This window comes from Muscardinus avellanarius (genome assembly GCF_963383645.1).
Source record: "Muscardinus avellanarius genome assembly, chromosome: 15".
Classification (NCBI taxonomy): Eukaryota; Metazoa; Chordata; class Mammalia; order Rodentia; family Gliridae; genus Muscardinus; species Muscardinus avellanarius.
Window position 1 is genome coordinate 27,370,946 of NC_137801.1, and position 15,759 is coordinate 27,386,704.

Below are 15,759 nucleotides of genomic sequence, written 5' to 3' on the forward strand. Positions count from 1 at the left end.
AGGGCCCTTTCTTCAACTAGATCTCCTCCTATTACCTATTTCTTCCTAGTTTTTTGCATATTAGGGAAAGCATGTAGTATTTTTATTTTCTGTGATATTTCTCTGTGTATGCTGCATTGCAAGTTCCAATCCCACTCTTGACAGCCCCGGCACTGGCCTGGCCACCCGGCAGACACTGATGCCAGCCTCACTGGCTCCAGCACCGGCCTTGCCTCATGGCAGGCCCCGATCCCGGCCTTGCTGGCCCCAGCACCAACCTCACCCCTCGGCGGGCTCAGAACTGGACTTGCCTCATGGCAGGCTCTGATCCCGGCCTTGCTGGCCCTGGCACTGGCCTAACCCCTCAGCAGGCTCCGATCCTGGCCTTGCTGGCCCTGGCACCAGCCTTGCCTCACGGCAGGCTCTGATCCCAGCCTTGCTGGTCCTGGCACCAACCTAACCCCTCGGCAGGCTCCGATCCCAGCCTCAGAGGCCCCAGCACCGGCCTTGCCTCACGGCAGGCTCCAATTCCGGCCTTGTCCAGCTCTATTTTTTATTCTTTATTTTGAAACAGGGTCTCAGTGAATTTCAAAGGCCCTCACTAAGTAGCTGATTCTGTCTGAAAACCACGATCCTCCTGTCTCAGCATCCCAAATGCTGGAATTAAAAGTATTGTGCGCCACCACACCTGGCTTAAAACAAACTTTTTTAATGATAACCTCTGGTTAGCTCGGGTAGTCATTCTTCCAGCAGGCCTTGAAGCCCTCTTCTCTGTTCTGGATCATGTTCTTCCAGTTGTTCAGCCAGTATTTTTGGTATTTTGTTGAGAATCTACTTACCCTCCATAGCATTTGCTCTTTGTGGATGTGTAGAGCTCCTATAGACATGAGTTTGGGTATAAGCTAGGTGTGGTAGAGTGTGGGAGTGGGGGTGCTGGCAGCTCCCGCTGCTCTGAGCTACAGGTGGGCGAGTCTAGGTGTGCGCCAACACTACTGGGTGTCACAGTTGTGTGTCCTTTCCTTCTCAGATGACTACGCCCAGCTGTGTAACATCCCGGTGATGGGACGCCGGCGGCCATATGGACGGGATGCCTTGGTCGACTTCAGTGAGCAGTATGCCCCAGAAGCAGATCCCTACTTCATTCAGGACCGTAAGCAAAATGGTTCAGTTACTTTGAGACTAAATTGTTCTTAAAGACTCCTCAGTGGTTCTCCACATGTGATCACCAGGAACTTGTTTGGAATGCAGATTTCCAACCCAGAAGGGTTGCTGGAGGTCCCGAGTAACTGTCTGCACACCCAGGGCTGAGAAGCAAGGGTTTCATGATCAGTCTTTGGGCAGGGGGGACCGTAGGGTTTACTTTCTATAGGGTAACAACAGTTATCTTAATATTATACTTGTTATCACAGCAAAATCATTTTCACATGAAGTGGTGGCCTAGTTCCAGGGTTTTCTTGAGAGCCTGGATGTTATTGTGGCCTTTTTTCATAGAAGGAAATGACAGATGTTAAAAGTTGATCTCTACAAGTGCTATAGATTGGGAAGTAAAAAAAAAATGCTGTCTCGGTGAGAAATGAATTTTTAGAATATACTTGTGAGAGGATTTATGAAGTAAGAAATGATACGTGCCGGCTTTTCCTGGATTCATGAGCAGGGCTTTCCTGGGGCAGGTGGGAATGTCTGTGTGTCTGCAAAGAGGGTTCCCTTCTAGAAAGGAAATGTTCTGTGTGCACAGCCGAACTTCCCTGACCAATAAAGCCCCCACACACAAGCTCAGTGTTTCCATGGGGGGCTTTCAAATAGAAAAGGTTTTCAAGTCTAAAAATTAAGTTCTAAATGGAACCTTGATAGGTCACAAGTCGTTTGACTTCGGAAACAGAAGGGAGTGTGCTAGTTCAAGATCCTGACCTCATCGCTTAGGGCTCCTCCCACAAGCCTGTGCAGCTTTGTCAGACAGAGTCCCTGCAGAAGCACCTTGGAGATGCTTCGGAATTACAAAATCCAGTGAGGCTGTTTCTTTCTCCGGGCTCTATCATATGTGTAGGGCTGGCCCTTGCCTACAAAGCAGCACCAGGGCTGTGTAGTTGCATCTGGAGGCCCTATCCATTCTGACTCTAAGGAGCATTCTCTTCTCCCTTTCTCCTCTACTTCCCTCCCTCCTCGCTCCTCACTCCCTTGGGTTTCTGATAGTGTGGGGAAGGAAGATTCCCACTAGCCCCTTTCATTTGTATCTGGGCTCTACAGCTGGGTCTAAGAACCCAGTTAATACCATTGCTGACAAGAGGAAAAGATGAAAGTCTCACTACATTTACATGTACACGGGGGTCTTTCCAAGAGAGAAGTCCAAAGAAAACGACCAACGCACGATACTTTTATACCTTTTAGAATGAGAACAAATACGTGTTCTCTCATGACAAGACAGATGTGAGAATAGTAAGTTCTAGGGATGCTACTAAGAGATGCACAGGACGGGGAACGTAGAAGCTAGTGGAAGATAATGGTTCCTTCAGAATTGGTTTGTCTAGGTTTGCTGCACCTCCAATTACTAATCTCTGGTGGTCAAGGCTATTTTCCAGTGTTACTCTGTGAAAAGATTTTTATGGCCTTTTGTGTGCGGGGAAAGGCGGCTCCCGTGGCCCATTCTGAAGCTACAGTTTCTCAAGTGATTTCAGCTGGAAATAATCAGTATGCCAATTTAACACATTTTGAGATGGCATAGCCATAACTCCTTCTGGGTGTGTATTGATCACCCCGAAGAATTAAGAATGTTTTAGAACATACATGAAAGCATCCTGTTAACTCAGCTAAACAGTTGATTAGCACACACCTGTGTAGCTCCCGCCCGAGTCAGGAGCACTGCCAGTATCTTTACAGAGCAGTTGCTCTTTCCCACCACTTCCCAAGGGTAACCACCACGCTGACTTCCTAACACAAAAACCAGCAACGCTTTCTTTTCCCTGACAACACGTGACCATGCACTATTTCACAATATGGGCCGGAATGCGCTCACAGCTATAAGCTTGTGCACTTTACCACAATGTATATGTTATAGTCAGCAAGCTTTTACTTAATAAAAAAGAAAGATCAAGGTTGAAAGTAAGCCAGAAATGTTGGTTTGTAATCTCAGTATTTGGGAAGCCGAGATAGGGGGATCACAGGTTCGAGGACAGCCTCAGAAAGATAGTGAGACTCTCAACAACTTAGTGGATTCCCTATTTCCAAACAAATAATGGTGATGATGGGGGGGGTCTGGGTTATAGTTCAGAGGTAGAATGTCACTGGATTCAAGACAGAGAGAAAGAGAAAAAAAGATAAAGCTAGTTTCCCCCATAAACCTAGAAGTGCCAGGTTAAGTCTGTTTGCAAGTCTGACATGATCCGTGACAAATACACATACAGCCTCCTTCACATTATAGTTCAGATTGCAGGACTTTTATTACTGGAATGTTCTGCTTTATGTGCATTCTTGTAATGCGTATTGCTCTAAAGCTCTTTTTTTAGTGCACTACAAATGTTAAGAAATAAACATTTTGGTGTCACTTCAAGTTTCCATTTAGCAACTTAGGAAGCTGATGTGTATTTCTTATACCTCCAGCTTTCACTCCATAAGGGCTTTCAAATGTCTTCCAAGCTGCACAGAAATCTCTCCTCCTTCCCAGCCAGTTTTCTGACCAGTAGCAGGTGCTTTCAGGCCCAAAGAAATGCTGCTGTTGAGGGGCAGGGAGCCTGGATGGGGTTGCCCATCACCTTTATGGTTCACCATCCCTGGAAACTTCAGTGTGAGCAGTATTTCTAAACCTGGAATTTATTAGAGCAAAGACTGCCATATTTTTCAAAAAGGACCAGATAGTGACATTTTTAGAATTTGTAGACCATATGGTATTTATTGTAGCTACTCAACTCTGTCACGGTACCTCAAAAACATCCATGAAGTGAGTTATTTCAGCAAATTATTCTGACAAAGTTTATTTACAAAAATAGCAGGTCAGATTTGGACCAGAGGCTGTGGGCTGCTTACCTGTTTTGGAGTCTAGGAGAGGTATTTAGGGGATTTCTCTGATATGTATGTGAACTTCATTTTTGGGGGGGTGCTCTGGGAATGGAACCCAGGGGCATTCGACCTCCGAGCTACACCCCCAGCCCTATTTTTTTGTTCTTTTTTTATTTTGAAACCAGGTCTCAGTGAGCTGCAGAGGGCCTCACTAAGTAGCTAAGGCTGTCCGTGAACCGCGATCCTCTGGTCTCAGCTTCCCGAATGCTGGGTTATAAGCATGAGCCACCACGCCCAGCTATGAACTTCATTGTTTAATTTTGGAAGAAAACATAACTACACTAGCTATAAAAATCAAAATGAGTTTGCTGTGATAAGTGAAATTGAATATACTTTCATAGATTAGGAATTTCTTAAGTCTGTATTTCTCAAACTGGTTTGGATATTTGCTATCATATTGTTGATGGTCTGTAATATTTTTCTTCAAGTTTTGGAAAGGGCCCATTGTGCAAAGACCCTTGTAGCAATATTTTGCTGCCCCCTGCAGTTCCACTGGAGAATTGTTTCCAAGGCCAATCCTGGATTTTCTTTTCCTTAATTCCTGAAGCAAGTCTGTGGTGCAATTGTGGAGAGGAGAAGAGAGAAAAGGACAGTGTTGTGGGATCACTATGGACTTGTATATACAACTTTTACAGAAAAAGGGAGGAACATTCTTCATGCCTGGTTAAACTTTTTTTTTTAATTACTAAAACTCTAGATAGCTTTAAACTGTGATTCAGTTTCTAAACTCTAAAAGGTGCCAAACAAGAGTTTCTTTGTTTCCTTTTAAGTAAGGCTTTATTCTTAAAATTGTGTATAATATGCTTTCTCATTTATCAGGATACCCCTGAGTTCAATCTCATGTACCTCCCCAAAAAAGATGAGACTAATCTGTACAACATACATGAAAGTTAAAATTTAAAATATTTTATGCTTAATATTGTACACAAATACATTCCGTATTAACCTTTAAGATATCATATATATATATATATATATAACCATAACCTCAATAATAATATAGTCTTTTTTAAATTTTTTTTAATTTTTAATTTTTTATTTTAATTTTTTTATTGGTGCACTGTATTCATACATCATAGTGGGATACAAACTTTTGTCGACATACATGCACACATCGCCCAGTCAGCCCCCACCCGATCCCCACCCCATTCTCTCCCCATCCCTCCCTCCCATGCTTGGCTTAGTGGTTGACATCTAGTATTATAGCAATTTATCCAGAATTAAAAATGATAATCTCACATAACAGTTTCATTTGTCTGATACCAAGCTTTTGATGACTTAAAGATAACATTTCAATATTTCTTTTTACTTTCTTTCTTACCAGAGAATATTTTTTTCTATTTTTTTAGGTGAAGCTATCATACATTTATTTATTTATTTTTCAGAAAAAATCTATCCTAATATGGAATATGGACTCTAGATACCCACAACGATCTTGAAAAAGAACAAAGCTAGAAGATATATATTTTCTGATTTCAAACCATATAAAGCTACAATAATTGAAACAGTGTAGTACTATTCTAAAGGCAGATATATAAACCCTTGAAGTTAAAAGCCTAGAGCTAAATTCTTCCCTCTATAGTCAAGTTATTTTTGACAAGGTTTCCACGAACATTTGGTGGTGGAAATGATAATCTTTTAACTAAATATTGTTGAAAAATAATAATTACATGGAAAAGAATAAAATTGGACCCTTACCTAATCCCATATACAAATATTAACTCAAAATAGATAAAAGACCTAAATATAAATCTTAAGACTATAAACTTTTAGGAGAAAATCTGGGTCATAAAACCTCACAACATTGAAATTGGCAGTGATTTCTTGGATATGATTTCGATGGCACAGGCAACAGAAGAGTATACAAACTCCCTAAAAAATAAAAAAAAAATATTGTATATCCAAAGACAATGTAAACAGAGTTAACAGTTACTAATAGAATGGGATAAAATATTTCCAAATGCTATATCTGAAGGTATATTAATATTCCAAATAGAAATCCTAAAAATTAACAACAATAAAGGCAAACAATACCATTTAGAGATAGGTAAAAGACTAACATAAGTAATGAATCTCCACAGATAACCAATCTTAGTTGACTGTTGGATGGAAACTCTTGTTTCTCTGGTTCTGGTGTGTGTTACCTATTTCTTCTTTGTAGTAATCTCTTTGAGTATTTTCTCTAGTGCTTGTTTGGAAGACATAAATTCCTTCAGTTTCTGTTTGTCATGGAAGCTTCTTATTTCTCCATCTAATTTGATAGAAAGTTTTGCTGGGTAGGAAATTTTTGGCTGGCAGTTGTTTTCTTTCAGAGTTTGGAATATGTTACTCCAAGCCCTTCTGGCTCTCATGACTTGGTTTGGGAAGTCTGGAGTGATTCTAATTGCTTTGCCTCTGAATGTCACTTGGCCCTTTGTTTTTGTTGCCTTTAAGATTCTCTGCTTGGCTTCCACATTGGTCATTTTGACAATTATGTGGCGTGGGGATCGTCTTCTCCGATCCTGTCTAAAGGGAGTTCTATAAGTTTCCTGGACCTGTGTATCGACCTCTTGCTCTATGTTTGGAAAATTTTCTGCTATTACTTCCTTGAAGAGATTGTTGATCCCTTTGGTTTCACTTTCTTTTCCCTCCTCTATTCCAATTATTCTTAGGTTAGCTCTCTTAAAATGGGCTCATATTTCTTCAATATCAGATTCCTGCTGTCGGATATTTTTTCTTAGATTAGAAACTATGCGTTCATTTTTGGAATGATCATCTTCTAAGAGTGAGATTCTGTTCTCCATGTGGTCTAATCGGTTGTTTGTGCTTTGAATTGAGGCCTTTACTTCATTAATTGCATCCTTTATCTCTTTTTGGCTCTCTCTGAGTTCTTTTTGAAGCACCTCTATTATTTCTACAGTTATTTTCCTGATTTGATCTTCTAGAAATCTCTGATTTTCTGTTTTATCGGGTTCTGATGTTGTGGGGTTGTGGGCATTCATTGCTCCAGTATTATTCCTCTTTCCCATGATTTTGGAAGTTTGTGTCTTCTCTGGGTTCTTCCCTTGGGTCACTATGACTTCACTTAAGGTGTTCTGGATCTCGAGTCAGTATTATCTCAGACCCCACTACTCCTTTACTGGGTTGTATCACAGAGTCTCCGACCCAGAGAGTCGATAGAGGCTGCTTTAGACTGTGGGGGGTGCCAGGTTGCACATTCTCCTATGGTGTGATATCTCTGCCACCGCCACTCCCCCACTGGGTCAAGTCCCAGGGAGTACAGTACTGGGATTTCTCCTCTGTGGCCCACAATTTGACTCACTGTTCTTGAGTACGCAGATGTAGCTGTACTGGACTCGGTGAATTCTCTGCTGCTGCCGCCAGTGGCTATATGGCGCCGCTGCTATACCCTTGGCCGTGAGGCTGGCGTATTTCTTCTTGGTTTTGATTTCCACCCTGAATCCCTGCGGCGTGTGCTGAGCTCAGCCACTGGGAGCTTTAGATTTTACCTGCGGCGAGAAATCCCGCCTGGCTGTTCCGCAGCAGCTCACTTCGGCTTGCTGTAGCCGTCTGGTGAATTTGCCGCTGCCGCTGGCAGTATGGCGCTGCTGCCACGTCCTCGGGCTTGAGGCAGGTGTATCTCCTCTGTGGCTCTGAGCTCTGTTCTCAGTCAGCTTTCTCTCTGGAGCCTGGTGATTTTTTTGTTTCTCTGGTGATGGTGTTTTCTGGCTATGAAAGGCGCTGATTTTGTGGTAATGGAGATTGGTTGTTAGCGGGGCTCTTAAGCCCCGCTTTTCTCGGTCGCCATCTTCCCGGAAGTCCAATAATATAGTCTTAAACAGTATAGGAAGGTGAAAACATCTAACTCGGTTCTTGTCTTTTTCTCTCTAGGCTTTTTAAACAGTTTTGAGGAGTTGCAGGCTGAGGAATGTGGGATCCTCAATGGATGTGACAACGGCCGCTGTGTGAGGGTCCAGGAAGGTTACACCTGTGATTGCTTTGATGGGTACCACTTGGACATGGCCAAGATGACCTGTGTCGGTAAGAATTTTGAGTGTCTTATGGGAAATTCTTCTCCTGAGATGTCCCATGGCCAGATCACAATCAGTTGAGTACACTTCAGAGAGATGTGTAGAGTTTCAGTTTGGGAAGTTGAGAAAAGTTCTAGAAATGTACCTTAACTCCAGTTGTACTTAATGCCACCGCACTGTACACTTAAACATGGTTAAAATGGTCAGTTTTGTTTTCTGTACTTTTTAACCAGAATTAAAAATCAAAAGGTGACATCTTATTTAAGAACATATATGGTAGAGCTGGGGGTGTAGCTCAGTGATAAAACACTTGATTAGTGTTTGCAAGTCCCTGGGTTCAATCTCCAGCACTGCTAAAAAAACAAAACAAAACAAAACAAAAACACAGAACTCATTTACCATGCAGTAATAAATATGGAGAAAGTCCTGAATATTTCAGGTAATTACTTTGACTTTTAAATTTGGATTTTAACTGTATTGCAAGTAATGCTCTCCTGATACTTGACATAAAGGAGACTAGTAGACATCTGAAAAATATATAGCTTCCATAATAATCAGTTTGGATAAAACTATCTTTCACATTTTCTTCCTTTTTACAATAAGATGAATAGAAAATATATTTATCTATTATTTGTGATTCAGTGTTGTTGTTCAGGCTGTGTTTGCCTCTCTGCTAAATGAGCCCTGACTTGAAGATTCATTTTTAGTACTTCTGCTATTTTTCTCCTCCCTCCTGCAGCCCCCCCTTTGCCTATCTCTGTTTTATGAATATTCATCTGTGATAGGTGAGAAAAATAGGTAACCTGAGTTCCTGCTGGTATTTCTAGCACGCGGGAGTATAAATAGGTCTCATGTAGAAACAAACCCAAGAACGTCATAACTGAAGGCTCTGGAGAGGCCACCTCAGAGCTCTCTGCCGGCTTGTTCAGTTCCCCCTTGAAAATTCTTTTTTTTTTTTTTTTTTGGTGGTACTGGGGTTCCTGGAAGCCCTTCTACCTCAGGGCTACACTCCCAGACCTATTTTTGCATTTTTATTTGGAAACAGGGTCTCCTAAGCCAGCGCGCGGGGCTAGCTTCGAACCTGCGCGATCCTCCTGTCTCTGCCTCCCAAGCGTGGGGATTACAAGCGTGCGCCACCACGCCCGGCCCCCCCTTGAAAATTCTAAAGTGATTCTATGACTTGGGAAGGAACTTAGAAGTAATATAGTTCCCTCAACTTTCTTGAGTTTGGGCTATCAAATGTCAAGCTTGACAAGTAACAGGGCAAGAGATTCTAGAACCTGTCTGATAATCTAACATAAGATCTAAAGAGACTTTTTTTTACCTTGCATGTGATTGGAAGAAGGATGAGTAAGACCGCGGAGCTTCCTGGGGGTCCTGGCCGTGCTCAGGCTGAGTACCAGGATACCTCCAGCGAGAGGCGGCTGTTTCTTCGGGCGGTGGTACTCAGTTGCTTATGGTTTGCCTTCTTGCAGATGTAAATGAATGTGATGAGCTGAACACCCGGATGTCTCTCTGCAAGAACGCCAAGTGCATTAACACTGAAGGTTCCTACAAATGTTTGTGCCTGCCAGGCTACGTACCTTCTGACAAGCCCAACTACTGCACCCCATTGAATACTGCCTTGAATTTAGAAAAAGACAGTGACCTGGAGTAAAAGAGAATCTACATACCCAAAGCCCATATACTCTGCACTGTGTAAAGGAAAAGGGAGAAATGTATTATACTTGAGACATTGCACCTAATCCAGAATATCGGAAATCTGGAAACACCACGGGAGTTGCGTATCCTCCAAAGACAGTAGGAGGATTTAGTATGAGCCTGACTGGTGTAATAGACCAAATGGATATTTCTCTGAAAAACCAGTATATATAGTCTGTTCATATGTAAAATTCAGTGGAAAAGAGGCAGAACAGTGCTGTTATTTTAAACAGAAGGTTGTATTATGTTGTTTAGTTAATTTTTTTTTTTACTATTGCTTAACTTTGGCATTTAAATAGTGGTGGAAATGTTTTATATGATTTTTCTTTTTTTTGGTTGTGCAGGTCTTTGGCTACTGTTTTATCTTTTTTCAGATTTTTTAAAAAAAACTCAACTGCAAAAATCTTTTGATAAAATATTGTTAAACTGTATTATAAGTACTGTGACACAGGGTTGTGCTATTCCTGATCTGGAGCATTTTTTAAATTGAAATTGTCTGTCCTGTGGAGCAGGCACTGAATTTTTTTCAAAACTTTTATACACATTTGGATAAAAACTTTATATTTTCAGTATATTATCTGATTTTCATGTCAGCCAATCTATTAACAAGTATCAACTGGATCTCTTTCCTACAGTGAAATTAAAGAACTTATAGATTTATATTAGTATTATAATATGAAAAGCCCAGCAAATCTTTAAAAATTGGTGATCCCCCCCAATATATTTCCCATTGTTTGTAAAAGCCAAATAAATGACCATTTTTGTAGAAAAAAATTGTTCCAGAGAGTGATTGTGAGTCCATGGGTACAACTTATATCCCACATACCCCACCCTTTGTTTTAACTAATGGTCACCTATTACTGTAGAGACTTTGACAAATTAACTACTAGTTAGATATTGTTATAGACCGAATTGTTTTCCCCTAAAGTTCATATGTTGATGTTTTAATCTTCAGTACTTTAGAATGTGACTGTTTCTGGAGACAGGATCTTTAAAGAAGATATTAAAGTTAAATGAGATCAGTGAGGTGAGCCTTAATCCAATTTGACTGGTGTCCTTCTATGAAGAGGCGCTTAGGACACACAAAGGAAAGACACTGTGAAGACACAGGGAGAAAATGACCATCTACTAACAGAGGAGGAATTTTTTATTTTTTTTTACCACCGACCCTGCTAAAACCTTAATCTTGAACTCTTAGCTTCCAAAACTGAGGAAATAAATTTCTGTTTAAGCCACTCAGTCTGTGGTATTTTGTTATAGCAGTTCTGGAAAAGTCATACAGACCCATATCATGGGATAATGAATAGTAACTTTCAAAATTCCCATCCCTGATTATTTAATACACATCCACAACAATGCAGTTGTTTCATGCTGAAACTCAGATTGCTTTTGAAAATGCAGGTGCTTTTATTAAGCAAACTTCGTATAGGTGTACACAGCAGAAAGTCTGCCCTCTTAACATTTTCCTGAAACACATGCCTCACTTTTTCTATCAGTAGTAGCCAGAATAATGGTACCTCAAAGATGTCCATGTCATAATCCTGAGAATCTGTTGTAGCAAAGAGGGAATAAATCTTCAGATAAGATTGCTGGTAAGCTGGCCTTAAAATAGAGCCTGAATTAATTCAACGAGCCCAATGTAATCACAAATGTCCTTACAAGACAGAGGACTTGAAAAGTACAAGAGGAGGGGAGAAGAGAAGAGTCAGAGGGAGTTGTGGATACAGAAGTCAGATAAAACATGAAAAAGACTCAACCTGCAAAACCAAATAACCCAATCAAAAAAATGGGCAATTGAACTGAATAGACACTTCACAAAAGAAGGAATACACCTGGCCAATAAATAGAGGAAAATAGTGTTCAACATCATTAGCAATAAAAGAAATGCAAATCAAGACTGCACTGAAGTTCCATCTAAGTACAGGCAATCATGAAGAATACAAATAGAAATAATAGTGCTGGTGAGGATGTGGGGAAATAGAACCCTTACAATACACTGCTGGTGGGTGGCAAATTAGTGCATCCCTTAGGGAGATCACTGTGGAGGTTCCTCAAAAGACTAGGAATGGAACCACCATATGACACAAATGTATACTACTCAGAATCTTTCCAAAGGAACTGAAGTCAGAATATCGTAGCAATATACACATATCCAAGTTTATAGTTAACACATGAATGGACAATGAAACTGGCATCTACACACAATGGAAATGTACTCAGCCATGAAGAACAAAATTACGTCTTTTGCAGAAAAATGAATGGAACAAGAGAATTTTACGCTATGTAAGATTAGCCAGTTTCAGACAGTGACGGATGGTATGCTTTCTCTCATACGTGGAAGCTAGAGAAAAACTGGGAAACAGAAGAGACTTCAGATAAAGAGCTATTTCAAGCCGGGTGTGGTGGCACACGCTTGTAATCCCCGTGCTTGGGAGGCTGAGACAGGAGGATCGCGCAGGTTCGAAGCCAGCCTCAGCTACTTAGTGAGGCTCTCAGCAACTTAGACCCTGTTTCCAAATAAAACATAAAATAAGGTCTGGGAGTATAGCCTGGAGTTAGAAAAGCCCCTGGGTTCCACCCCCAGTACCACAAAAACATAAAAAATAAAAACAAAAAATAAAGAGCTATTTCAGTAAAATAATGGGATGGGACTAGCAGAGGGAGGCGATGGGGAGAGGAGACATGGTGACAGGAACAGTCAATGCTATGTACAAATATGAAATTATCAACACCAATATCAATAACATGTATGGGGAGGCGGCAGAAGCAGGGCGGAATCGGGAGTGGAATACACCAAGTGCTGTGTGCATATGCGTTTCCATCACTAAACCTGATTATGATGAATAACTACAATGTACCAATAAAATTATATTAAAAAATAAAGACAGAGAAAGCAGGGGGCGGCATATCTGAGGAATGGGGCAGCCACAGAAAGCTGGAAAGGGGCTCCCTAGAGGCTCCAGGAAGGAGGCGCCATCAACACCGTAGACTTTTGATTTCAGTCCAGCCATACTAGTCAGCTTCTAACCTATAGAACGATGACAAATGTGTGTGGTTCGAAGCCACTAAATTTCACCAATACGAGGCTAATATGGCTTTGTGAATGCATACTATCTTACCTGTCTCACATTTTTCAGCTCATATTTATATAGGAGAAATGTCTGACCAGTTTCCATCCCCAGAAGAGATGTCTTGAGCACCTACATTCTAACATTTCCGTTGTACTTTTAGGAAACTGGGGGAAGAACTGGATGAAAGTGTATCAACTCCTGTTGGTATTTTCACAGAGAATGTTTAATTTTTACAGCCTATTGATCTTTAAACAGAAGATAACTATTCAAATAATACAAATACATAGCTTCATTTTTTTTTTCAGTACTAGGGATGGAACCCAAGGGCAATCTACCTATGAACTACAGCCATAGCCCTATTTTTTATTCTTTATTTTGAAACAGAGTGTCACTGAGTTGCAAAAAGCCTAAGTAGCTGAGGCTGTCCTCGAACCATGATCCTCCTGAATGCTGGGATTACAAGCGTGCGCCACCATGCCTGGCTTAAATTCTTACTTTCAAATGCGGCTTTCTAAAGCACTAGTGGACAAATTGTTTTAAAAATATTTTTTTTGTAATATTTAAAATATTGGGCACCTTTCAGAAGTTACTGCGGGGTGTGTGTGTAACTGGGAATTGAACCCAGAAGGATACTAACTATGAGCTACACCCTCAAACAGGTTCTTGTTAAGTTACTGAGGCTGGCCTTGAACCTGTGATTCTCCTGTCTCATCCCCTCAACCACTGGAATTATAGGTGGGTGCCACTGTGCCAGGCTGCAGTTTTACTTTCAATATCCCATTGTCATCACACAAGCTTTGGGATTCTGTGGTATTGGTCCCAATTCATTTGCCTTGGAGAGACAGGCACATAGTTAAATGAATTCTAGTCAGTCATTGCTTAGACGTGTATTTTCGCATTTCATAACCAAGTATAAGCCAGATCTCTTCCTCTGTCCACAGAAGAGACTAGTCTCTGTAGCTTAAAGTACTAACAATAAATAACATTTTGTTCTTTGCCATAAAATCGAGTATGTTTAAAAAATTAAATCTGGCCATCAGCTCTATGCCTCTGTAGTTTGAAGTTAATACTATTGAAACCCGCCATGTTAATTGAAAGAACACTTAGTACAAACCCAGATGATCAAACCCTTAAGTATATCAATGTTCTTTTGTACCATTTCATCATTCATGTTTCTCTTAAACGTGCTTATATAAGAATGCCATAATTTAGCTTTGGTATCTTCACAAATAGACTAACTTCTGACTTTAAAATGTGGTTTAGTTCTGGTAAATCACATCACTGTATTATCAGAAATATATTGGAAGACATTCTAGATGCCTAAGGCATAAAGTTCATGAACATTTCATTTGAGTCAACAGCGCAAGAAGTTAAAACGTAAATCAGTGTTACATGCACTACCTTCTGTAGGCAAAATGCACCAGAACAGAATATGCCGCTCTAAATACTCCTTTTTGGAAGATTCAAAATGGTGGAATAGAAGTGCCAGCATTCACCCCCTTCTCCACAAAGAAAAACCACGGTAGCAGCTATGTAGCCACATGTTGAGGTGACCTAGAAGAACACTAGAAATTATCAAAAGAGACTGTAAGATTCAGAGACCTGAGCAACATAACAGAGAAACAACACATCCCACCATCCACCACCCTGGTAGAGGCAGCCACTCTCTGCAGGGGTAAGGGGGAAGAGTGTCCAGCAGACTCCATTGTTGTGGGCAATGACAATCTCAGCTGCTGGAAGGTTATACAACCTCACAGATTTACAGCCTGCTTAGAAAAGCAACCTAAAACCTGCACAAAGACATCTCACATTATCTCTCAGTAAGCACCTGGGCTGCTGTCACCAAGAGCCATCTTGAAAATTACATGATTGTCTGAATTAGGACGGCTTGAGGGGTCAAAAAACCCTGCATATCCTCATCTCTGCTTCCTGAACCTAACTAGGCCCAGCAGATTGACTGTGACCTGGGCTCATTCAGTGCCCTGCACTGTAGGAGACAGGTGTGGAAACACAAGACCAGAGAGTGCCACCACTGAGAACCTTGGAGATGCCTGCTCTCCAACAACAATGTTGTGGCCAGTCGCAGGTGGACTCTGCCAGTGTTTCATGCCCTCATGGTCCCCATGCCCCGCCCACGGTGCCCTGCTGAAACACCTGTTATTGACAGGTGAGGGCAAGGACACCACTGGTTGCACCACTGCCTACCCCCAGGACTATGCTGAGGGGCGTCCGTCAACACTGGCTCCACCTGTTACCCGGGCCCTGGGCACAGGCCACAGCTAAAGGAGTATGAGGTAAGAGCGAGATAAAACCCCAAATCCAGCCAGTTCCCCTCCCCTGGGTTCCTATAGCTAAAGAAGGCCCAGAGAAACTTTGCTCTGGTCCTGCTGCAGGTATTTAGAGAGAAATTCCATGGCTCTTGCTACCGCTCACCACTGTGGTTCCCACCACTGCCCACTCCCATGACTTATCTGACAATACACTACTGTCAGGCCTGAGTAAGTGTCCCAGAGGGGTAGGGCAGTTCTCTCCACTGTTTCTCCCCAGGCATCATGTGAACCCACTCCACTGATTTACTAAAAGTTAAGTGCTTTGGGTAGCCTACCTCTGCTGGAGCTGCTAGTGCCAAATGCCCTTGCTAGTAGCAGATCGAGCATCAACAATGCCTGAGAAGACCCCGATCACCTGTAGGAGTAGCCTACAGGTTACTATAGTGGTGGGCTGCCCACACCCACTGCTGTCTCACCAGACCTGGCTGAACTGCTAGAATGTCCACACTCTTGCATGGCCCACAGACACAGAGTCTCCTCCAATTCTACTTCAGAGACTCTTTGGCTGTGATTAATCACAGCCAAAGAAGCTATTGGGAAACTACACTACAATGCAATGTTGCTTGAAATAAAGGCAACATTGCATAACAAACTAAGGCCCTAAGACACGTCTCCAGG

General features: G+C 41.7%; 1 protein-coding gene across 24 annotated transcripts in view; it reads left to right on the forward strand.

Moving 5' to 3' along the window:
• Positions 1 to 9,696, forward strand: part of LTBP1 (latent transforming growth factor beta binding protein 1) — a gene marked incomplete at both ends in the record, with an annotated part of 441,497 nt that extends 431,801 nt beyond the window's left edge. For all 24 annotated transcript variants that reach the window (XM_080711765.1, XM_080711776.1, XM_080711766.1 and 21 more), the window contains 3 exons: positions 1,007 to 1,129; positions 7,900 to 8,049; positions 9,515 to 9,696. In XM_080711765.1, coding sequence (XP_080567891.1) covers positions 1,007 to 1,129; positions 7,900 to 8,049; positions 9,515 to 9,696 — 455 coding nt within the window. The remainder of the gene's footprint in view (positions 1 to 1,006; positions 1,130 to 7,899; positions 8,050 to 9,514) is intronic.
• Positions 9,697 to 15,759: the final 6,063 nt, after the last annotated feature.